The sequence below is a fragment of the Rhinatrema bivittatum genome, chromosome 4 (genome assembly GCF_901001135.1).
Source record: "Rhinatrema bivittatum chromosome 4, aRhiBiv1.1, whole genome shotgun sequence".
Lineage (NCBI taxonomy): Eukaryota > Metazoa > Chordata > Amphibia > Gymnophiona > Rhinatrematidae > Rhinatrema > Rhinatrema bivittatum.
Window position 1 is genome coordinate 370,562,472 of NC_042618.1, and position 25,135 is coordinate 370,587,606.

General features: G+C 44.6%; 1 protein-coding gene across 3 annotated transcripts in view; it reads left to right on the forward strand.

Annotated features, from left to right (window-relative positions):
- Positions 1-2,601: 2,601 nt before the first annotated feature.
- The window catches only part of FBXW12 (F-box and WD repeat domain containing 12), a 73,786-nt gene continuing 51,252 nt past the window's right edge, over positions 2,602-25,135 (forward strand). For 2 of the 3 annotated variants that reach the window (XM_029600835.1, XM_029600838.1), the window contains exons 1-2: positions 2,602-2,852; positions 12,118-12,155. In XM_029600835.1, coding sequence (XP_029456695.1) covers positions 2,742-2,852; positions 12,118-12,155 — 149 coding nt within the window. In that variant the 5' untranslated portion in view covers positions 2,602-2,741. The remainder of the gene's footprint in view (positions 2,853-12,117; positions 12,156-25,135) is intronic. The other variant, XM_029600836.1, reaches the window with a different exon arrangement.

The following is a 25,135-nucleotide window of genomic DNA, read 5'->3' on the forward strand; positions in this document are numbered from 1 at the left end:
TTAGCCTAGCCAATTATAAAGGCTTTGATCTATCTGGATAAATCCCTATTTGCCTCCTTCTTGGAAAATCAGATTGCAATATGGTATTCAGACATTTCTGATTCAAGCAACAAAGAATGGATCTTATCTTTGAGTTCTGCTGGGTAATTGTGAGCCAGATTGTCTATTGTTGGAGATATAATACTTGACTTAATTAGGCTTTTGGTTTTACTCAGCTTGGCACATCTTATGTTCTTAAGCCTGAGGTAAGTAAATGTGAGTGATGCTTTTCACTTTAAACAGATGTTTCTAAATGATGATTGAATTATGAAAATATATGAAAGATGCGTGGACAGACAGTAGAATCTTTGATGACTGACACTACTGCTCACAAATTTCATACTCGTTGTACAAAACGCTTGCTATACTGGGTCAGACAAAAGGTCCATCAAGCCCAGTATCCTGTTTCCAACAGTGGACAATCCAGGTCTAATTCACATCTTTTGGAGTTCCTGATAGTAAGGGAAGCCCAATTACAAGAGACAAGAAACCAAGCATTATCAGTAATAGGGCCAAAACTTTGGAATGATTTATCAGACAAATTGTATTCTCTTCATTACCTGAACATTTTTAGAAAGATGCTACAAATACCTTATTATTTAGAGAAGCCTTTAATTGAACAAGAATGTTGTCATTATGTGGTGTATATGATTTTAAGTTTTTGTTTTATTTCAGTTTTTTTATATTGTTTATGTTGATTATGTTATCCGCTTACCATGATTTTATTATTATAAATGGATAATAAATATTTAAATAAATACATCTTAACACCCCCCCCCCCGATTGTCCCGCTTACAGCCTCAATTTTTAAAACCATTGACTTATTAAATGAAAATCTCTTGTCCTGTATGTTTATCTTGATTAGACTGTCAACTCTACCAAGAAGGGACTGGTTTCATATGCTTTTATGCAATACTGCATACATCAAGCAGCACTATAAAAACATTTAGTAGTAGTAGTAGTAATAGTAGTGGTATCACAAGAGTGCAGTCCCATAAAAACATATATTCTTATCAGTACAGTCTGTTTTCTAACAGTCTGCATCTACCCTGAATGCCCCATAGCCAAAGATCCACCGGTTCTCATGCTTTCTTGCATTGTGTTAAAAGTTTTATCCCAGTCCCTCCCCCAGGAGGCTGCCATGCATTTGCCACCCTTTTTCTGAGTAAATGATTATGTGAATTACTCTGGAGTCCACATAAATTCAGTTTCATACTGCAATGCATTGTTCTGATTTGGCCAGATAAAATGAGACAGTGATGTAAGTATTCCAGGGAAGTGGTTAAATTTTAGCTGGTGAAGGGCTTATATTCAGCTCTACCCAGCAAAAATTAGCCAGAAATGTCTGGTTGGAAAAAAACTTAGCTGGTTAACCTTAAGAGGAGAAATATACAGAATATACAGATATGTTCCACTGAATATCCAGTGAATTATATAAATATATATATATGATTTTATGATTATATAAAGAAATAATAGTAGTTTCTTTCATATATATACAAGCCGTTAAGCCCATTAAAACGGGCTACATCCCTCTGTCTCTCACCTCCCCCTCATTCTCTCTCCCCTCACTCTTCACCACCCCCTACCTCCCTCCCTCACACTCACCCACTCCTCCCCACCCTCCCTCTCCTCTCACTCAGTCCCTCCCTCCCACTCAGTCTCACTCACTCCCTCCCCCCTCTCTCCCTCCCTCTCACTCACACTCAGTCCCACTCACTCTCACTCAGTCCCACTCCCTCCCTCCTCTCCCTCAGTCCCACTCCCTCCCTCCCTCTCTCTCAGTCCCACTCCCTCCCTCCCCCCTCACTCAGTCCCACTCACTCCCTCCCCCCCTCACTCAGTCCCCCCTCCTCCCTCTCACTCAGTCCCACTCCCTCCCTCCCTCTCACTCAGTCCCACTCCCTCTCTCTCCTCCCCTCTCACTCAGTCCCTCCCTCTCTCTCAGTCAGTCCCTCCCTCTCTCTCTCCTCCCTCACTGCTGCTGCCCGTCTTCGCCGCCACCGCTGCGGCCCTGTCTCTCACCTCTCCCGCACATGCGCAGTAGAGCTGCTCTCTACTGCGCATTTGCGGCACGTCGGTCAAGCGTCGTTTATCTAGTTAGATTATATAAAGAAAAATAGTTTCTTTCATATATATATATATATATATATATATATATATATATATATATATACTAGTTTCTGAATATTGTAATAGTAGTTTCTGAAAATATGAGGGCAATATTCAGAAACTACTATTACAATATTCAGAAACTACTATTACAACAGTGACATAAATACTGAACAAGAGATAGAAACAAACATCTTTTTATAGTTCTGCTGAACATCGAAATAAAGTTATTTCGCTAAAGTTACCTGGATAATTTCCCATTCATCCACCTCAGATAGAGAGAGAAATGATTATAACATCGTTTTATTGTTGCAGTTATTTGATTGTTTATTGCTTCATTGTATCACTTAGAAATGTTACTCACCTACAGTAAGTCAAAATTTAAAAAAAAATGCAAACGGCCCCGCAGCTTGTTTTGACCTTTCTCGAGCACTGTAAGGGGATGCTGTACCAGGAAATAAGCTGCAGAGCAAATAAACTGGTGCTGTCGTGAGCTGAGAAGAACTGAGATCGGGGTCTTCTCCCTCTCCAGCAGCACGGATCAAAGCCTGTTTGCATTCCTGCATTAAGTGTTGGAGTTAACAGAACGGATGGAGAATGAATGCAGCGCCAGCTTGCCCGAGCTGACCCTAGATTGCCTGGTCTGCGTCTTTTCATACCTGGATGCCAAGGATCTGCTTGTTGCGGCTCAGGTAGACAAAGTAAGTCAGAAGCAATTAAATTACATTAAAAGAATGGGATGAAAATCCAACCCTGATGACTGTGGCGGGTGCAAAACCGAAAGCAATTAGAATGGAAGTCGTTAAAAAAATAAATAAATTCGAGATTCATATCGAAAAGGTTTGTCCGGCTTAACGTTTGGTGTTAAGGCAGCTAAATCTTAAAGGTCTAAAATTCCGTCCCTCCACCCCCAACTCACTGGCTAAATTTTCTCCATGCTTGTATAAAATGTTCGCAGACAAAAAGAAGCGGCTCTGAGTGCGATTCCGGGGCACGGCTTTACTTTGTCCGACTATCTCTGAGATTTAGCGCTGGCTGGACAAACGTTACCTCTGTGCAGACTAATAAGCAGGCCTATTTTACCTGCACAATTTTAGACTGGTTAGTCAGTCAGTGTGGATTCGGGCTGAATATCTAGATAATTGCCCGGTTAACTTTATCCGTACATGGCTGGCTGAATATTGGCCTCTTAAGTCATTTAAATACGGGTGAAGAGGGATGGAGAGGGAACAAATGAACACCCTTCTCCTACCTGTGGCCATTGTTGGGACTTGGTCTTTTAAGCAAGCAGCTGGGGGCCATGTGACCCTCCATAGCCATGTCTGCCCCCTCTAAATATTATGAGGTTAATATTTAAAAGATTTGTTTGGCTAACTGTGAGATGGCCGGACCAATCTGTGGGGTTGAAACTATCCCCACCTGAATGGGTACATTTTGTGCAAACAAACCATTGCCTGTACAGAATTTACCTGTACAAAATGAGGTGCATTTGGAGATATTCCCAGGATGCATGCTTTAGCCGGACAGTGCTGACATTCAGCGCTGTCTGTCTAAACTTAGCTGGACAAGTCTGGCCCATCCAAATGCCTGTTCTAAAGTTACCTGGATAACCTTATCCAAGTGTATAGACCCTGCTCCATCTCCTCATAAGGCACAGGAATTCATGTGGGAGTGCTAGGGCTCTGGGATGGATTTAGGATTTTTTCCGCCCCTATGCACTTTTGGTGCTTTTATCCCTTCATCTCCGATAAGGGGCTGTTACAGGGTAGCAGAGGTCTGTTCTCTGTTGAACCATCCTGATGCCCCTAAATGTTTGCTGTGCTAGGCACATATATGGACAAATCAGGGCTGCTGGGACCTCATTTTGACCCATGCAATCAGGTTATTTCCTGATTGGGAGGGGAAGGCGACTTAAAGTCTTTCAAGGTTCTTAGGAGCTTTTCTGATACCTTCCAAAAATAACACATGGCCATACAGTCTGATGGTGTTAAAAAAAAGAATCCTTTTAGAGGAATAAAGATGGAGATGAATAAAATCAGTAGCGTGCACAATGAAGAATAGCGCCTTCATACAGAAATGCAAAGGACAGTACACAGTCCGAAAACTACACTGCACATCTTCACAGATTAAGGGTTTTCTTCCTCCTCTGTCCATTCGCTCTGAGGTACTCTCTGGAGATGGGATTCTTCCTGGGTTCTTCTTGTTTTGGTTCCTGCTTTCAGGTGTGCAGATCTCCTGTACTCCTATAACATGAACTGGAACATTCTCCTGAACAGATTCATTTCTGCTGACTCCTTCCAAGCAGCAACTCTAAAATTACATCTCCCAGTCTCTCAGACCTTACTGTGACCCCCCAACCAGAAATCCACTCCGCAGACCTTAAGGCAAATCTTCAGTCAAATGCAAGAAAGTTGGGGCTTAACTCCCCCCCTTTCACTATTCTTCAGCTCTTGTGGTTCCCTCAATCTCAGGATCCTCCTTAGACCCCCCAAGAAAATCCTCCTTCCTCACGGAAGGCCTGAGGGCTCCAACCCTGAGCTTCATCCCCCTTCCCAGAATGGAAGACAAAAGAACATAAGCCAAAGTGCCCAGGAACACTATACACTCCTACTCTGTATGACTTCACACATTCGGCATCTGAGAAGACTGTCTTTAGTACGGGACAGTGGCGATACTCAACAGCACTCTTACCCACATGAATGGCCTTGATTATCCGGCTAAAGTTAGCTGGATAGATTTATCTGGGTAACTTTTGCCGTTCACCAGGCTTTTGAATGTGGACCTCCATATCTAACATGAGATCCTGTTTACATTGAAATTAGTTTTGCTTCTTTGTTTGAAACCCTCCAGCTTGTGTCCCTTCTATATCCTGCTCAGATTTAAATTTCACATTGTTACAGTTTCATAACACTTGCTTAGACGCAGGCATCCTTTTCCTTCCCCGACATTATTTGATTTTTAGTTGTATCATCAACCTCACAAATTTTGTGAATCCTCCCTTTACAACAATGGGAAGTGACATGTTGTCACTGCTCAGGGAATCTGCAGAGCCAGAGGTGTGCAGCTGTGATGTACTTACTGATCTGTGAGCAACTAAATTTAGTCAAGACTTAAGAGCCCTATTTACTAAAGCACGTCAAAACATATTGAAATGAACATTAGTATCCTGAGTCAAGTGTGGGATTTACTAAAAGGTATTAAACCCTAGTTATATTCCTTACAAGCTGTGTGCGTGTGCATGCGAACGCAGGTTGTGAAACAAGCGCACACAGGAAAACGTAGCACACAACAGAAAAGGAAATTAGAATGATGTTTTAAAGAAAACTGTGCAGAGATTTGTACACTACATTGCACAGGAGAACATTTTTTACAAAACAGCCCAAAAAAATTAGAGGGAACATTAAACCCTAGTAATTCTCGTATTTATACCTATAATGCCCATTCTTGTGGCCAGCAAAATTACTAGCCCTCCCCTCCCCCAAAATCAGATCTCATCACCATCAGGATCCCCGCACTGCCTGCCCCTTCAAGCAGTTCCCTTATTTCCACCCCCTATGGCACATACTCATGCCACCTGGAGATCCCTCTACCCCCCCCCCCAGAGATGTCCCCCCTGATAGCCTGTCCCCTGTCTCTCTAAACCCTGTTCCTTCCCACTACTTACCCCTTCCAGGCCTCCTGACCACCTCCACAGCCCCCTCTTGCACAGGAGTGATGCACTGTCACTTCTGCCCTGCGGCCATTTAAAATGGCACTGAATGGCCTGAGATACCCCTTTGCACCTGTGGAGGAGCACTCTTTTGCTCTTTAGGTGAGAGGCAGGACTTAAAGATAGGAGGTGGTCTACCAGAGGGGCATTTGTTGGTGGGGTAAGGGAATCTCCAGGGGAGTGGAAAACGGAGAGGATGCTGTTCTCGGGTTTCTTCTTGAATGTTTCATCATCATTTAGCCATAACCAAACGCCATAGTCCCTATGCACACAGTATGGGGTCTGCATAATTGAGCAGGCCACCATTCTGCATTGGGTCATGCTCTCCCCTACCAGACTGGCAAGCCTGAGAAACACCCTTACCTCATTTATGATATTTTGGGAAAACTTTTTTTTTTTTTGCTTTCCATCCCTCTCCTTCTTGCCCTTCTTATCCTTAGCATCTTCTGTCAGCCTTCCAGCAACATATACAGCAATATATTCCTGCTTTCTAATTGAAACCTCCCTCCAAAGGAGGGGAAGTAAGAGCACACTATCATTTACCTGAACTGCAGCAGAAAAAAAAGAGCAATGCAGCTATGTAACATGAGCCGCCAGCCCAGGAAAGCCAGAGCCAGACTGAAAAGGCTGCCAGACCTCTTACTGTGAAGGTGCTTAAAAGACCATTGAAAAGATGTCAGAGACTCAGGTAGGGGATTTGCATGTCAGGGTCCCCTTTACCACTGGTGTAAACTTAAAGTGAAACATCATTTTTAAAAAAGAAAGGATGGCAAAATCCTAAGTTATAAAACTTTGACTGAAAAAGTCTTAAATTGCAGAATTCTGACTGAGGGAGGGATTTGTGAGAGAAATGTACTGAAAAAACCAGTCCTGTCAAACAAATAGATTCTCATCCTGACTAACAAGGGGAGTGAGAGCCCTTGGTTCTCAGAGCAGAAGAAAGGAAGGCTAGGCAGGATGGAAGGGCTTATATATATTCTCTTTCCAGCCCTTTCTTTTCAGAGCTAAGAGAAGGTGATCCCTCCAGGCTGGGTAACGGCAAATAACTGGCCAAGAGTTTAGCTGAGCTGGGATCGCTGAAAGCTAAGTTTGCTAAGAGTGTAACTCACTGAGCAATAAGCAAACCATGAGCCTAGTGGACCTGTAAACCCAAGTGAAGAAAAGACTATGGTCGGCGGCAGATCTGGAGATGGAGTTGGGTCCCCCAGGAGGGTGTGGACCCCAGTGGAGGACCAGGTGGCAGAGTTGGGCCCCCCACCCAGGACCTTTCAGCAGAGTGGAAGTAGAGCAGAGGAGATAGAAGCATATAGACCGGTCAGACCCTCCCGCCCCCTCCCCCGACCAGCAATGCCACTGGCCCAATTGCATCTTTTCACATGGGTGAGACTTGGGATAAAAGGGGAAGGATAATAATAATACTTGATTAAGTGGGAACACAAGAGGTCCCTCCTATTCTATATGGTGGTATACTGTGAGGATCAACAGCCCCAAATAGCCAAATATTAAATGTTCGTGCTGTCTTGTACAAATGTATATAGCTGCAATGCCTAATAACCAGTAAATATTTGTTGTTTGATATCCTGTTAGCGATTGTACGTCGTCATGTAGAAGTGTATATAGTCTAATAAACCTCTACATATTGTACATACTGCCAGCCTTGTTCACAGTCCTATTTGTTTTCCTGGGGTGAAGGGAGGGAAATCCCACCCACTAACACCTTCCTCCCCAGGTGGAGGCGCCAGGCGCCAAGAACGTGAGGACCGACGGAGTCTGCCCTGGAGGGGTTTCCATTAGGTCGGTCCCAGACCCAGGAATGCCCCGCAAGGTAAGTGGTCAAGGGGGACATTACGTAATCTTTTTCCTCGTGGAGCGAGGAAAGATTAGTAAGGTTATTCAGGAAAGGAACCCTCGATGGTTCCATTTATTCAGGCTCCATGTCTGACTCTGGATTTGTAAGAAGACACAGAAGATGAAGTTTCACATGAGTCAGAGGACCATACTGCGGGCGTGGCAGAACTCTTATCCTTCTTTTTTTCTCCCTTTTCCCCTTTTATAACCAGGCCCTTCCCCTTTTTCCTCTTTGCACATGCATTATCATTTTTGCAGGGTTTCACCTGGGGTCCGGTCTTCTGACCATCAGGTGCTGCCAGTTTCCCCTTTTGGGGGCAACTTGCTTGCTTCTTGGGTGCATTAGCAGGGTCACGAGCCTGAGGGTGGGTGGTAGACTCCACCTTGGCGCACTGGGAGGGCGATGACACACCAGCTTCTTGGGTCACCCCTTCCCCCCACCTCCTGCATCATGCTTTACTGAGCCTTTTCCTAAGTCCAGGGGGTTTTGGGTGTGGCCCATTCAGAAAGGTCCACCCCTGTTCTCCCACCTTTCCTCAACCAGCTTGTTTATTTATTTATATACAATTTTGTATTAACTCTTTTTTTCAACTTCTAAATAGAGGTGTCCAAAGTGGTGTACAGCAAAAATCGCATAAATCATATCAAACAAAACAAATCATTATATCATAAAAGTATCACAAAACATAAAAACTGAAAAGTTACATACTGCAACTTAATAAAAAGGAGGCCCCTCCATCTGAACGGTCCATAAAGTAGGGCCCAACTCAAGGTGCTGAACCTGTGGCATAACTTGCCCATTGAGGATTATGCAGCGCCTGTCCCTGCTCCCAGGGAAATGACAGAGGGAAAGGCCCTTTCCTGGGCTCCCAAGCAGCAAAGTAGCTTTCCTTGTTTGCCCTAGCCTATGCCTCACTGGCCTTCAGAGGGCCAGTTGGAGCTACACTGTAAAGGTAAGGCAATGAGCTTGGGCAGCCCCACCAGGGCCTCAGGACCCCTAATTCCCCTCTTTGCAGCCCTGCCACGTCCACATGAGATGCTCCACTAGTCTTTTGTCACATCTCTCAGCTGGGGCTGCTTTGCAGTTGGCCCATTTTTTAATTGGCCTGGCCCCTACAGAGCACGTGGTTCGCTCTTGCCCCTCTGTTCCCACTTCTCTATTTTACAGCAGCACACATAACAGACCTTACAGAGCTGCTTCTTCTGGCCTTCTCCATCAGGCCCCCCAGAGCTTGTAGGGCTGGGGACCAGGCCGCATGGCCACATTCCCCCCCCCCCCCCCCCAGCAGCTTTCTCTTTGGTGACAGTGCACTTGCCATGAGTGAGTGACTTAAGCCCTTTTATGGCCATGTGGAAAGAAGGCCCAGAGTCCTACGCTTCACGCCCAGCACTGTGGGACAGGAAACGCATCCATGCTTACTGGCATGTTCCCCCTCCCCCACCCAACAACCATTCTGTCCAGGGCTAGGTCACCAGTGCCACATTCGCTTTGGACATCTGGGCAGGTCAGCAGAGAACTGCATTCTCCGGGATAATAGTACTTGAAGACACTACAAGATGACCACAGGTCGGCCGTTTCAGAAACCTGCTGCTGTTCTTCCCCCAGGCACAGAAGAGGCAAGTGGCGACCCTAGATCCATGGCTCTCCACCCCTTTCCCAGAAACTCTTTTGGGATAAAGGGGAGAAAGCAAGTCTGCCAGGAAGAGACACAAGGGGAGCCGAGAGGAGGGGGTCACCCTCCTCCCTGTCATGGGGTCCTGGGCAGACACTTTGGCTGCAAACTTTCTGTAGTCCACCCAAAACAGTAGCACTTCAGACATTTCCGAAAGAAAACCCAATTATTACTTTCACTTGAACAAACAGTTCATCAATCTGAGGAGTTTCTGTTCAAGCAAGGAAATTCACTCTGAAAGTTGTGTCCATGCTCCCTCCTAGGGCTCCAAAAAGGAGAAACTAGGTGTCAGCACCTAAGAGCTACCTCTCTGCATGGCAAAATGAGTAGGATCCCTTACAGGCTGGTAAGCACCAGTAAACCCTGCTGGAAAGAAACGTCAGCAGGACTGCATGGGAAGGACGAAGTCTAGTCACAATGAAGTCCAGCTGGAACAAGCAAAGAACTGGAATTCTTCCTTCTAGGAACTCAGTGTTATATACCTTCTAGAGGTAATGTATGAAAACATTCACTTAAAGTTATAGATAAATAACGAAAAATATAGCCCAGTACTGCAGAAAAAAATACCCATAGAGAGGTTTAGGATATATCTAATCCTAACTTTCAAAAGTAACAATTTTAGAAGGGTCATATTTCACATGAGCTTTTGAGAAAGAGGGATCCTTCATCCTACAAAAATGTGGGATTGTCTAGGAGTGATTGTGATTTTAATGTTTTTATGATTATGTTTGTCATACTTCTTTTTTATGATGTTTTGATGTCTTAATTTGTGATTGTAAGACTGATTACTCATTTGTTGCAGGGTACAAATGTGGATACTGGGGATGTGCTCACTAATTTCTTTGGTCTTTGTTTTGTTTCATTATATTTTGGAGATTTTTTGTTTGTTTTTCATTTTCGGGGTTTTTATACTTTTTTTGTGTGTGTGTTTGGGAAATAGTACAGTCTAAAAGAACTATTTCCTGAAAATGAAAAATTAATTCAATTTTTAATTTTTTGGTTTGTTTGAACAGGGTCATTTGGCATGTTTTATACTTTTGTTTCAAATGAATGTACATCCCTAGTGAATAAATAAATAATCTGGCTCAGCATAATAGGAAAACAACAATTGGAGGAATGGGAGGAAGGAGACAATAGACTTTCTCATGAAACTCATAGGATTACTCACTCCTATTGCATCTTAGTAGTCACTATCCCTGAAGTGCATCTGCATTGTTATACTGCCCCTATATTTCTAAGAGGGTCTCTGTCATCTGCATTTCTGATCTGGGACACTACCACTGCTCCCCTCTTTAATCTCTGCATGTCAGAATGTACCTGACCCAGAGACATGAATGTCTTCCAAGCTGCTCAGTATGAGATTTAAGGCAAGAAGGAGCTGACTAGGAGCATTGGCAACAGTAGTTATAGGAGTCTAGACTCAATAATTAAATAAGCTGAAAAATATAAACAAATCTGACAACTCAAATTAATAGTTAATAACATAAGAACATAAGAAATTGCCATGCTGGGTCAAACCAAGGGTCCATCAAGCCCAGCATCCTGTTTCCAACAGAGGCCAAACCAGGCCATAAGAACCTGGCAAGTACCCAAACACTAAGAAGATCCCATGCTACTGATGCAATTAATAGCAGTGGTTATTCCCTAAGTAAACTTGATTAATAGCCATTAATGGACTTCTCCAAGAACTTATCCAAACCTTTTTTGAACCCAGCTACACTAACTGCACTAACCACATCCTCTGGCAACAAATTCCAGAGCTTTATTGTGCGTTGAGTGAAAAAATTGTGCGTTGACATGTTCATTAGACTTAAAAGTAAAGATTTTCAGACAAATGAAAATAATGTTCTTCAGAGCACCTCATCCATTTAGAGCACCTCATCCATTTAGAGCACCTCATCCATTTAGAGCACCACTTGGAGGGTTATGCACGGACTTCAGTGAAGCCAGAGTGGATTTCAGCATAACCCACGGTATGACTATGGATAGAACAATGGTATGTCCTGTGGGCATGTGTAGGTTGCCAGTAGAAATCTGCTACTTTAGAGCAATCTGTGGCACAAGATTAAATTGCTACCATCCCTATGCAGGGCAAATAATGGGACCAGTACAACAAAAACATTAATATTTCTGTAGCAGTTCTGAATGACATCCCTCTTCTCAACCGTTCTCTCCTTTTACTCACTCCCTACACACTAATCCATCGTGAGATGGAACCCACCTCCCCTCCCTCATACTGCCCCCCGTTTCCCCTTCAGAAAGCAGCTATATTCTACCTTCTCTATGGAGGAGTAGCCTAGGGGGTAAGCTCAGCGGGGCTGAGAACCAGGGTCCAAATCCTGCTTCTCCCACTGCCACTCTTTGTGATCTTGGGCAAGTCATTTCACCCTCTATTGCCTCTGGTATAAATTTAAATTGTAAGCCCACTAGGGCAGGGACCTACCAACTGTATCGGAACTGTTACTCGCTTGGAGATTAGATTTGGAATGGTAAGTATTAAATCTAAAATCTGATCACTGAATCTCTACAATGTGGTCTTCAACCTCTATCTCTTTCTACATTCCACGTGCCGGTGCCCGAGGAATTATGCTGAACTTCCGACCTCAGGGGAAGAGATTGCCTTCAGTTTTGTTCTCTAACCTTTCCTGTGCCAGTACAGTCTGTGATCCTGTATTATTCTGGCAGGGAGACATAAATGAAATGTAAGATGTGTGCCTTTCTCTTCTTTTGCAACAGATATGGAATGAAGCTGCAGAAACAACATCCTTATGGAGGTGAGTGCCCTGCATATTTCAATCTTGTGGAAAGGGATTGCTATTTGTGATTGTAAGACAAGTACATACATTCTTCTTGAGAAGAGGAAAACCAATTAAAATAAACTATGGGCATTAGAAATTCACCTGCATACTTCAAAACTGAAATTGTTAGTTTAACAAATCAGTGACTCCTATTAGAGAACATCAAAAAATGCATAATTGTTAGGGTGCCTGTTTCTCTGCCCCTCTGTGGGTGCAGAATTTTCATACTTCCATGGAATATTCTTTCTTGTAAATTTTGTTTTGCTAAAAGATACATGTTTACATTAATAACTGAGTGAAAATATAGGCAATAATGTGGAGAGGAAAATTTTCAAAGCCACATATGCAGGTAAATAGTGATTTACTTCTTTGAATTGCCTGTCTGCTATCTGATCTCCCAGAATATGGCAGCAAAGTTCGCAAGGTGCTCCACAATGCATGTGCTGAGAGCGCCAATTAGGGGAGATGTTCCCAGGAGTGTGTTGAGGTCAGGAGAGGAAAATAACATTTCTGCATTATTGTCCATAGAAAAAGTACACTCACTAAAAGGAGATGCAAGAGGCTGCAGGTACCTTCTATCTGCAAGAAACATCAGAGAAAAAGCATGCGTACACTCTCTCTTTTAAGCTTGGTGCAAAGTCGGCCAGTAATAAGAATCCACGGGTTTTCTCCCAAAGCAGACAGCTTGAAAATTGCCTCCATAATTGCTTAACAACAAAAGGTTTCTCCTGGAGAGAGAAATTCAGTATATACTTGGAGACTATTGTAAGCAAGCTTAGAATTGATACAAACACATAGATTAGGCAGAATAATTTTCTTATTTTTGTAAAGATCCCACCCTCCCCAGGTCACCACTAGATGTCCCTAGCTCAAGCTTTGGGTAGGTAGGGAGTGAGAAGGGAGCATACTTTTCCCAATCTCCTTCAAGTATGCTGAGCGTGATATCTGCAGGAGGGTGTCTAGGATAGTGTGGCATTTTGATTTAGATTTTGGAGGAAGGAGGAGGAGATTACACTGATTGCTAGCACCCACATTTCAGGCCTCACAGCCAGATACATGGGAGGAGGGGGAAAGAAACGCATCTCTGATCCAGGACCCAACCAATCTGGAGGGGTTGGTCTTGGTTCAAGAAAGAGATTTTGAGAGAGTTGGGTGTGTGATTGGTGACTGTGGATTCCTGATCTGCCTGTGGGAGGATTATTTTTCCTTCTGCCTGGAAAAGGTTAGGGGGAAAGAGGATCTCTTGTTCCCGTCCTACAGCACATGGAGGGACAGCAGTGACTTGCCAACAGTAAAAGCAGTTTGAGTCATGGAGAAGGTTTTTATCCCTATTTTTTTTTTAAATTTAGGCCTTTCTTACTAGTGTATTCCAAGTTTGCCCTTGTCCTGTCTTAGGCCTGCCTTGCCTGTGTGTTCCCAGCCTTCTTCTTGACCTGTGTTAGGCATCCCGGTGGCCTTTTTGCTCACATATTTCTAGCTGTGCTGCCAGTGGTCCTCTTGTCCAATGTCCATGTGTTTGCTTAGTGCTATTTGTTTTGTTTCATGCTTTGTCTAGCCCTGTGTTTGTCTGTCTGTGTATCCCCACTGTCTACCAGTGCACTTCTTGTTTGTGTTTAGGATGTCCAGGGCACCTTCCTGTCTCTTGCTTCCTGCTGCCTGCCAGTACCTGTTGGTGCCCTGTCCCTGATCCTCTGCATTGCCCATCATAAGGCTGGGTGTCAGCACCGGAGGGCCCAACCCGAAGGAAAGGTGGCTGGTCAGGGAGAAGACCTCTTGCCCAACCTGCCTGCTCCTGACCCCTGCATTCCACTGCTTTGGCGATATCATCAAATCAGCCCATGCTGGACAGTACATCCACCAAATTTTTATGAATATCATTACGAATGCTGCTGTCTTTTAACCAGACATTGTGTCAAGCTCCAATGGAGGCAGTCGAGGTATGCCATATGGTGTTAATTGATTAACAGATTGAGCAAAGGACATGTTGTAAGCACTCATCTGCATCTAACAGCGGCTGAGGATAATAATTTCGCTTTTGGTCGATTGAAAGAAGGGTTTTAGTTTTTTTTAATGCAGTCGTGCAGATAATGCACCATATAAAACTGGTGAGCAGAGGTACAAGCAGTTAGCATTGAGCTCTGAAATACTTTTTTTCTAAAGTTGTCAAATGGCCTAGAATCTTTCCCTAGAGGCAAATTTGAATAAATCATTGGAGGTTTTTTGCCTTTTCTGGGCAGATTCTGGACAGAATTATGAGGAAACTGGACTAAACTAAACCAGGTGATTTCTGCACTTTATTCTTGAGATCCAACTTCCTTGCCATAAGAATACAAGAGACAAGAGTTTTCCCACATTTTCACCTGTAGGTGATGCAAACTTTTGTGAATTGTGAGACCTGTTAGTTCTGATGGAGTATCCAGCATTTGAAGGAGTCCAAAGACCTCTGTCTGGAGGTCTTTATCCTTACGTACATTAATTCAAGAGTGCTTTTCTCAATTTTTCTACGAATTTTGAATAAGTAAGGTCTTCCGGAGGAGAGGTATGTTCCGGAGGTTCCAGAAGCAGGTCAGAAGGTATTCCTGTCAAAACTTCTTCAAAACCCAGGGACATGGGAGCACTAATCCAGGATCCCAATGATGAAAATGATGAATTAGGAAGGTCTCCCTGTACTTCAACCTCTGAACAGCTTGTCTCCACTATAGTCACACGAGATGATAAAGAACCTTGCAGAAGGGGTTCTGATGATGTGTTTACCCTAATATGGGAAACTGGGACTCCATCCTGTGGGATAGCCATAGCAATACAAGAGAGGAGAGGATGAAAGTGCCTTCTTTCTCCTTAGCCAAAGAGGTAAAGACATTTTCACCAGATCTGCTATTTGGACTGACGTGTCCTCTAACCTGGAGTGGATGATGGAACATCTTCTTTGGAGACAAGAATGGGGTCCTGTTCTCGAACAGGAGGCCTGTTGGAGGTAAGTGGCTCAAGAGAATATATTGGGTCTGGTGTTTCCAATCGTAAACCCTCTGCACAAAGCCTTGATGAAGTAAAGGATCTGGTAATAGGAGGGGACAGAGGCAACGTATCGCCCTCTGAACCTGATCTTGGCCAACTGGCATAAAGTTATATTGGTAATTCTGTATGGTGCCTATGTTCCAGGGCTTCTTACATCAAATAGTAATAGAACTGATGCTTTCAATTTTGGAGGTGCAGGAGACTTATGTTTCGATGGTGCCGAGTGCTAGGAAATCTTTGAAGAAGCATGCTTTAAGTGTGTCACATGGCCTTGCTTCAAATGCATCGATTGAATTGGTGCTGAGCAAGAGTGTTGATGACACATGTGTCAATGGAATTGGAATTTCTTGCACTGAGGGCACACCAGGGCCGTATGTCCGTGTGCCATGGATCAATGGGCCATGCATCGACAGTGCAGATGCACCTTGTGACAGCAGCATCGATGCATCGAAAGGTAATGGTGCTGATGGGATGTGTGTCAAGGGTGCCAATGCAGCGTGCTTCGATGCACAGTGTGTCAATGGTGCTCATGCACTATGTTTGGAAGATATATGCTTCTTTGGTGCTCGTTGCTCCAATGGCCCTGCAAGTGATGCTGCTTCTTTCCCAATGCAGGGAGGTCAGTGCTACTTGACCCCAAGACTTCAATCTGCTTTACTAAAGGGAGTTTTTGAGGAGCTGCGCAACTCCTTTGCCTGGCAAGGCAGATGATACTGCACTGCGGGAGGAGGTCAGACTACGACTTCTAAGAGACTTATGCAATTCCTCCAATTTATAGGCTGTAGAACGTTGAGTGTGAAGGGACATTCATCTGCAAGCAATTTGCCTAGGTATGATCCAAACCAAGGCTCCAGTACATACTTTGAGCCCATTTGTGAAGGACATCACCTTACCACAAATGCAGTTTTTAATACTGTTCAGTGTGGTCTTCTTCATGCTGGTCATCTTGAGGAGGCATGTTTCCTGCTTCTTTTATATGTAACACTGAAAAGTGCTGTTGTGGGTGCTGCAGGGACAGTGAGGCAACTGAAAAAGAGTTATAACTGAAGTAAAGAAAAAATTTGAAGAATTTTGAGAAAAAAACATAGAGAGACTTAGTACACCAGCATACACAAAAAAGTGCAAGAATAGAATAAGTTCCTGGTGAAAGGTTTAGCTGTCACAAATAATGTTTTATTTTGGCAACTCCTTAGTTTAAATACAGTCTCTTACTTAGAGTCCCCCAACACGGTCCCGTGTTTCGCCTGCCCGGCTGCTTCGGGGGGGATTAGTTTTAACAGCGATCTGTGTCAAAGGACAGATCGCTGTTAAAACTAATCCCCCCCGAAGCAGCCGGGCAGGCGAAACACGGAACCGTGTTGGGGGACTCTAAGTAAGAGACTGTATTTAAACTAAGGAGTTGCCGAAATAAAACATTATTTGTGACAGCTAAACCTTTCACCAGGAACTTATTCTATTCTTGCACTTTTTTGTGTATGCTGACATATTTTGAGTGCGAGTGGTGCTCCAGTGGTTTTGAGACTTAGTACACTACATGCCCTTGCTATGCTCAGACAAAAAAATGATGAGGCTTGTGTGGGAATTCCTGCACATGATCAGTAGAGCTATAAGCTTTATTAACTAGGAAAGCCTGTTCAATGCCGCCAGATGAGGTCACCCATATGTCATGGCTAGTTCAGCCTTCCTATCAATGGAAAATTACAAAAACAAAAAAAGAAATAAAATGAAACATGAATAAAAAAAAACTAAAAAATACGGTACATAAGTCAACATGCATGAAAACTGATGATATTTAAGAACATAAATTCAAGGTTGATAAAACATAGTAATTAAAATAAAGCTTAAATACATTTATGATCAAACAGGAAACACTAATCTGGAAAGGCCTGTGTAAAGAGGAAGATTTTAAGAGACTTCCTAAATTTAAGATAGTCTTTCTCAAGGCGCAACCTAAAAAGAAAAAAATTCCAGAGATTGGGAGCCAATAAAAAAGAAACATTTCTTGGGTGTGTTCAAGTCTTATCATCTTTGGTGAAGGGAGAAATAGTAATTCTTGTTGCAAAGAATGTAAGGTGCATGTAGACTGATATTGGACAAGAAGATTGGATAAATATGGTGGAGTACCCCAGCAGAAAGCTTTGAAAGTTAAACAGCCGGTCTTGAATTGAATCCCGAAGGAAACTGGAAGCCAATGAAGTTCAATGAATAACGGTGTAACAAACTTTAAGTTTGAAAGACTAAATCGAGGTAGCTATCTCGGAAAGACATTGATTGACTATGGTAAGGGAATCATCATTTTTTGTATCGAAACTAGAGAGAACCTGATCATCATCAGCATAAATGTAACTACTGAACCCAAGACTTTATCAGCGTGGAAAGTAGAGAGAGAAACAAATTGAAGAGAGTAGAAGAAAGGGAAGAGCCCTAAGGTACAAGTTAGTTGTTGACTGGGCGAGATTCAGGAATTCCAGAATACTTGATAAGTTCTCTGTGCCAGAAAAGATTTGACCCAAAGAAGAGAAGAATCATGAATTCTGATGTCAAATAAGTGATTAAGAAGGAGCTAATGGTCAATTGTGTCAAAGGTGGCACCCATATCAAGAAAAAGACACACAACAAGACCTTTATCCAGATTTAAACTGATTTCCTAAATCAACACAGAGTCCTTTTCGATAGCCTAGTTGCCTTATGTGTAAGACCAAACTCTTACTGAAAAGATTGTGAATTGTGCATGTTTAACTGTCTCAAGGATTTTCTTGAGACTGAAAAAATTAGAGATAGGTCTGTAATTTTCAGGTATGGTTGAGTCTAGATGTGGCTATTTTAGAATTGAACAAACTGTGGCAGCTTTTAAACTAGTGGGTAAAATACCTAATTTAGGCTATTGTTAATAATTGTAGTAAAATGGGGATAGAACTCCTAAATTTGCATTTTTTTATGAGTTTGAAAGGGAAATTGTGAATGGATGATGAAGGATTTGTTTGCTTCAACATTAAGGCTAAACCAGGAGGTGTAATAGTGATGAAAGCAGAAAGTTTACTTGTGAACACACTATTTGTTGAAGAAGAAGGCAACGTTAAGATCGAAGAAGCAGGCTTCTCATTTTATTCTCAAGCCTCCTATGCAGGACCGTATCAAGAGTTTTGCTGAAATCCAACTAAATCACATCCAGCTTGATCTAATTCTGTAGTTACCAAATCATGTTCATTTGACACAATCATGACACTGGTTTGTAGGTAGTTCATTAGCCTAACCTTTAGGAGAATCTCCATTAATTTTCTCACTACCAATTAAGGTGGTTGGGGTTTTCAACTGCTGACCCCCAGAAAGGTATTCTATCTGTGAGGAACTGGGGAAGCTGTAGTGTTGTTACTTTCCCAGGTACTGTGAGCTGGGCTATGCCCAGTCAGGCTCCATTGGCTGTAGGTAAACCCATCCTGTTCTCCAGGCTATTTTTAAGTGCTAGCCAGCAGTGAGTTCTCTGCTGGCACAATGTCTCTTGAGTGTTTCATTGCTGGGTCTGAACAAGGCTGAGCTGAAATATGGTGAGCTGGATTGGGTTTCTTTCTTCACATTACCTGATAAGGGAGCCCGCATCTTTTGGATTACTTTGGTTGTTTCCCTGCAAGCTGTAAGTCGGGAAGCACATGTTTTTGTTTTTTATCTTTTGTCTTTTTTCATTAATACATCAATTAAAAACTATTGTGTTATCTTTTAGATCCTGACACAAGGTAAGACTAAACAGCTTATAGTTTCCAACATCCTCTGTGTTCCCAGTTTTATGAAGAGGGACTATATCTGTCTTTCCCCAGTCCCAAAAGATATATTGAACAAGTCTTTCAGTGGATCCACCAGACCGTCTCTGAGCTCCCTTAATATCCCGGGATGCATCCCATCCAGACCCATGATTTTGTCCACTTTTGGTTTTCCTAGTCCCATGCAAGCACTCTCTTCCATAAATGTTATCAGATCCACCGGGGCGGATTTTCAAAGGCCCGCGTGCGTAAATCCAGAAGGATTTACGTGCGCAGGGCCCTAGCGCGCCGGCGCGCCTATTTTGCATAGGCCGCCGGCGCGCGTAAAGCCCCGGGACGCACGTAAGTCCCAGGGCTTCCTGTCGGGGGCGTGTCGGGATGACGCAGCGTTTAGGGGGCGGGGCGCGGCGTTTCGGGAGCGGCGACGTGGGCGTGGTTTCGGCCCGGGGGCATTCTGGGGGCGTGGCCGTGGCCTCCGGAACAGCCCCCGGGACCGGACCACGGAGCGGGGCAGCCGGCTGACACGCGCAAAGTTACGTCCCTCCGAGGCCGCTCCGAAATCGGAGCGGCCTTGGAGGGAACAGGCAGCATGCGCTGGGCTCGGCACGCGCAGGTTGCACAAATGTGCACCCCCTTGCGCGTGCCGACCCCGGATTTTATAAGATACGCGTGGCTACGCGCGTATCTTATAAAATCCAGCGTACTTTTGTTCGCGCCTGCTGCGCAAACAAAAGTACGCGTTCGCGCAATTTTTAAAAATCTGCCCCACTGTGCGCCAATATGTACTCTTGCCAACAATTAGCAGTTATTATCCAAAGTCTTCAGTGAATATCAAACAGAAGTCTTTGCTTATCATCTTTCTCCAAACATTGGGTGGGCCTGACACAAATGCTAGGGGCCCATGGCTTACCTGGGGCCGTGGGCGAAGAAGGGAAGCCTGGTCGAACACAGACGACGCCGGTTGACGTCATCGAGGCAAGTCGGTACCTCGGCACGCGCCAATGACGTCACCGTCCTTTGCCCACCTCTAGGAGATGGTTCTGGGGGGCCGGCATCATCGGAGACAGCCGCCCGGCCATCCTTGATTACGTCGGCTCCAGGATTTAAAGGAGGGCTGTGCCACAGCCGGTCTCTTTTTGCTAATCAACTTTGAGGCTCGGCTGCGATGTCGAGACGACATGACGGCCAGGGAGCCGCGGAAAAAACAAAGACTAGGGAGGAGAAAGGATTTTATTTTTTAAAAAAAGAGCAAGATGGCGACTCGCTAAGACACACTTCACCCTCACTCCGGCATTTCTATTTCTGCTAAGTTAATTTCCAAAGCAAGAATGGCTCCGAAATGAAAAGGGAAGACAAGAAGTTACCCCTTGACTTCAACGCTCCCTCCTAGGCAGAAAACAATTGCGCAGTGTGTGTCAAAACCGGCGATTTTGGGTCTGGGAGGTCTGGCTGTTGGGTCACAGGAAGGAGACTGACCTGACCTCGGAAGGAACATCCCTCAGATGAGCGTCTACCTCCGGCTGTGAGGGCAGCCTCGACACCCCGCCCAAGTGGTAACCTGGAGGTGGTGAACCGTGAGATTTGGGCAGAGGGGGTGACGTCGGTGGAGGAGCTCCTACAGTCCTCCGTGGAAAGCGGAGAGTTAAGCACCAGAGGAGGAGAGTTGAACAGTCGGGAAGGATGGGTTGCAGAAGGAGGAAGTGAGAGATCTGTTCCTGGGACCCCTATTAGTACCGGTGAATTTTTTTTATCTAAGAAACTGGAGGTAGTAACACTAGATTCTATCTGGACATTAACATCAGCAATGACAAAGTCTTTGGAGGATTGCTCAAGCAAAATTAATTATCTTTCCATGCAAATGGAACTATTAAATAAGAACTCTGAGTCATATAAACAGGAAGTGACAGAAAAATTTCACAATGTTGAAAGTGATATTCAACAAGTGAAAAAAGTTCAGTCGACATTAATACAAGATTGTGGGGCCATTAATTGAAAAATTGAGAACATTGAGAACGCTATGAGGCATCTGAATTTAAGAATATTGAACTTTCCCAGGGTGATAGGGGAAATTCCGTGTTTAACAGTTAAAAGATACTTCAGTGAAGTATTAGAAATTTCCTCTGAACAATCCCCACCCCTGGATAAAGTTTACTTTCTGCCAGGTCGGTATTATCAACAACGACAAATTGCCCCAAATGATTTGGATAATTTAACAGGTTTCCTGGAATCGTCTTCCTATGAAGTTGCAGAAAGACTAACTTTGCTAATCTAATTTTTTAATGAGAAGGATCTAGGAGACGTCATGCGGGCATATTTTAAGAAAGCTAACTCTGCATTCATGGGTTCCTGCATGAGAATTTTTCCTGATTTAACAAAATCGACTCAACTGAAAAGAAAGAACTTTCTTGCTTTAAAATGAGAGACTCTGGAAGTAGGGGCATCTTTTTTTTTTACGCTTCCCTTGTAAATGCATAGTAAAATACAACAAAGATACATATATATTTTTTCAACCTGAGCAACTGAAAAGCTTTGTTGATGCAAAAAAGGTCCTGAAGCAATTACGTATCAGTGGCGATAATCCTTAAGTAATAAAGTAACTAGTAGAATGAGTTGCTTGTTTTTTTCTTCTATATTAAGTTTCCTTAAATCTCCTTTAATATGCAGATATTCCACCCCCTTATCTGGTGATCTAATGGATAGACAGAGAAAAAAGAGAAAATTTCTTTGATATTTTATTTCATAAGAAATGTATTTTGCCTGTTATTTTCTGTCATATCATATTTCCTTTAGCAGAGTTGCTGCTTTGTATAATTTTGAAAAAGTTAATAAAGATATAAATTAAAAAAAAAAAAGAGAGAAATATAGATCGGGGCCCAAGCTGCAAGGAGGAAACGGGGTCGAATCCAGCCGGTACCGAGAACGGGGCACTGACCACATGGGCGCAGCCTTGGGACCCCCCCCCCACCACCACCACCACCACACCAATGCAGAAAGAAGGGACCAATGCAGAAGGAAGGGACCCTTCCACATAGAGGGGGTGGAACCCCCCACCCCCGAAGATTTAAAAAAAAAAAAAACCAACCAAACAATGTTTCCTGCATGGATTGCCGCTGGAGCTGAGGTTTAGGAAGCGGTGTCAGGGGTAGGGATCCTGCATGGATTGCCACTGGAGCTGAGGTTTAGGAAGCAGTGTCAAGGGAAAGGGATACTTTCCAAGGTCCGGGGCAGAATTGAGGAGGAGCTGGTAATTTGCTGGAACAAGGAGCAGGGAAGAAAGGAAGCAAGCACAAGGACACATTGATACCACAGCGGGTCCAGCAGGCAGAGGGAATAAGAGGTACCGGACACGGGGCGCAGTGAGTAATATCTAACGAACAATGGGAAGGGGTCCAAGAACCCAACCTGGGGACAGCAGAGGGATGGTGTTACTCGGGGTCCTCAAAAGAGTAAGACAGTGGAGGGGGGAGCCTGAAGAAAGGTTACTCGTCAAGACAATAACGAGCGAGGGGAGTTTGCTAGCTTGGTGGGGGGGAAAGAGTGTCTCGACGTACCGCAGGAGAGGGCCCTACAAAGAAAAGGGAAGCAAGCGCGGCGGACAACGGCAGTAACTCAATAGGACGCGGCTGTTGGGGACAATACATCTCCCATGGGGCAGTCTGCAGCAGGTGGAGGCAACGCCGGCACACACAGGTTCGAATGCGGGAAAGGGGGGGAACAGCAACATGGTGCGGGTTTTTCCATATGTACCGGGGTTCACCCCTCCATGGGCCTGCAGCACTTGGATGCCTCCAGGTGGCAACAGCAACAACCCTGGGCTTAATATGTGCCCGCAATGGTCGCCCATGCCCTATGCGGGAAGAGTACCATAGTTAGTATACCCGTGGGGATATTGGCTGGGGGCATCAAGGGATATGGAACAGCCAAGAAGTGCAAGAGAGAGGAGTGGAAATTCCACCGGCAGACAATAGCAGCAGGCGAGCAGGGCGCACAGCAAGCGGAGTAAAAAGTGACAACACTGGTATAGGGCATCAGTCCCCAGGAGAGGACAACCAGCCAAGCGAGCTAACCAACTCAACAGCTGTGAGTGATATAGCAGACATCACCGTGCAGGAAGATGAAAGTTTCGCGAGACAACAGAACAGCATAGGCAAGAGCCACAGCAGGGTGAGTATCCAGGCCTGTTTTTCCGCAGCACAGTCCCCTTCTGATATGGCGGTCATGCATGCGTCAAGGAGGAAGGGGAAAAGAAAGCGAAAGAGAAGGCGTGACCCAGCCACTGACGGCGCAAGGAGGGGCAGGAATAGTTTTGACAGCATCGAACAAGGTATCCCCTCTATGGGTAAGTGTGCCAAACAAGCTACAAAAAGGATAAGGGTGAGGAAGTACATCGACATATTCCGGCTCTTGGAAGGAAGGAGAGGCCCATGAGACAGAAAAAGGAGCAAGGGTGGGGACCCACAGCTGGAGAAAAGCAAAAACATACCGCGCAACATACTAAATTGGACGAGTGCATTCTTTAGGATGATGCATGTTATTACGAAAGACCGCCCTTCACAATGCGGACCTATGCTCAGTTATGTGGACGCAGTCCTAGAGGCATACAGACCATACGAAGGATGGGCATGGCTGAATTATGATGAGTGTTTCCGGAACAAGATGGAGGAGAGCGGTCTGATGTCAGGGGGGACTCAAGAGGTCAAATTGTGGCTAAAGCAGATGACAAACAAGGTGCGTGATGCAGGGGGGCGCGGAAGAGCAACAACATGGGCACCAATACCAGGAGCAGCGTACGGCGGGTCGGCCAACACACAGAATAATACTTGCTGGAGATTTAATAAATCATCCTGCACATTCAAAGATTGCAGGTTCAAGAACGTTTGCTTGATTTGCATTGCACCTCACCCCCGCAAGCAAGTGTACACAAAAGATGGGGACTGGGAGTTCTCCCCCAAGAAGATGAAGCATGGCAATTGCAAAAAGCCACCTCGCCTATTAGACTGGCCAGAATGTTGGAGTGGCTCAACACCCAAGGAGGGAGGAATCTGGGAGGATTGCCAAAGGATTCCGGGAAAGATTCCGAATCCCTTATCAAGGACGTATCAGAAATTCCGCAGTCAACAAGGCATCATCGATGACGCGACATCCGAAAATAGTTCAAAACAGATTAAGCATTGTGCAGAATGGCAGACCCTTTCATGTCACCTCCATTTCAAAACATGTTGTTATCTCCCCTGGCGGTGGTACCAAAGAAGGAGCCAGGAAAGTACAGGCTCATCCAGAATCTATCGTTCCTACCGGGGCTCTTGTTTAACGACCACCTGCCACTGGAAGAATGCTCGGTATAATATGCCTCATTCGACAGTTTGATAACTCTTCTTCGGAGGTGCGGAAAGTCGGCAATAATGGCAAAAACGGACATCGAGTCAACATTTCGTTTGTTAGCGGTGCATCCATCTAGCTTCCCACTGTTGAGATTTAAATTCTGTGGGCAGTTTTACTTCGATAAGTGCATGCCCATGGGGTGCTCCATGTCCTACGCCTATTTTGAGGCTTTTAGTCCCTTCTTACACTGGGTGACAGCAAAAAGGGCTGGCTCAGACAATATAATTCACTACTTGGACAACTTCCTTTTCGTCTGTCTGGCAGGAACAGAGATGGTGGTTCATCTGTTACGCAGCTTTCAAGAGATGGCTGAGGATTTCAGAGTACTGTTGGCATGTGGCACGTCGAGACTTGGACATCTATGCAGATGCTTCAGGAGGTTGGGGATTCGGCATACACTGTCTGGGTGCATGGTCTGCCACGCAATGGCCAACATCATGGGTTCACGAAGGAATAACAATGAATATAACGTTCCTGCAGCTTTTCCCCATCTGGGTGGTGCTGTTGATATGGGGGGAACACTTGCGAGATAAGCATATTGTCTTCTGGTGTGACAGCCAAGCCGTGGTTAATGTAATAAACAGGCAGTCGGCAAAATGTCCCCAGGTGGTGGACCTGTTCCGGCAAGTGGGGCTGAGTAGTCTGTGCATTAATGCTACGGTAATAGCGCATCAGGGTCCAGGGGCTTGCAATGATGTGGCGGATTCACTATCTCGCGCTAAACAGTCTTTGTTCCGCAAACAAGTACCCAACGCCAAAGAAGTGGCAACCCCAGTAACGGAGCATTTATGGCCTCCGACCACG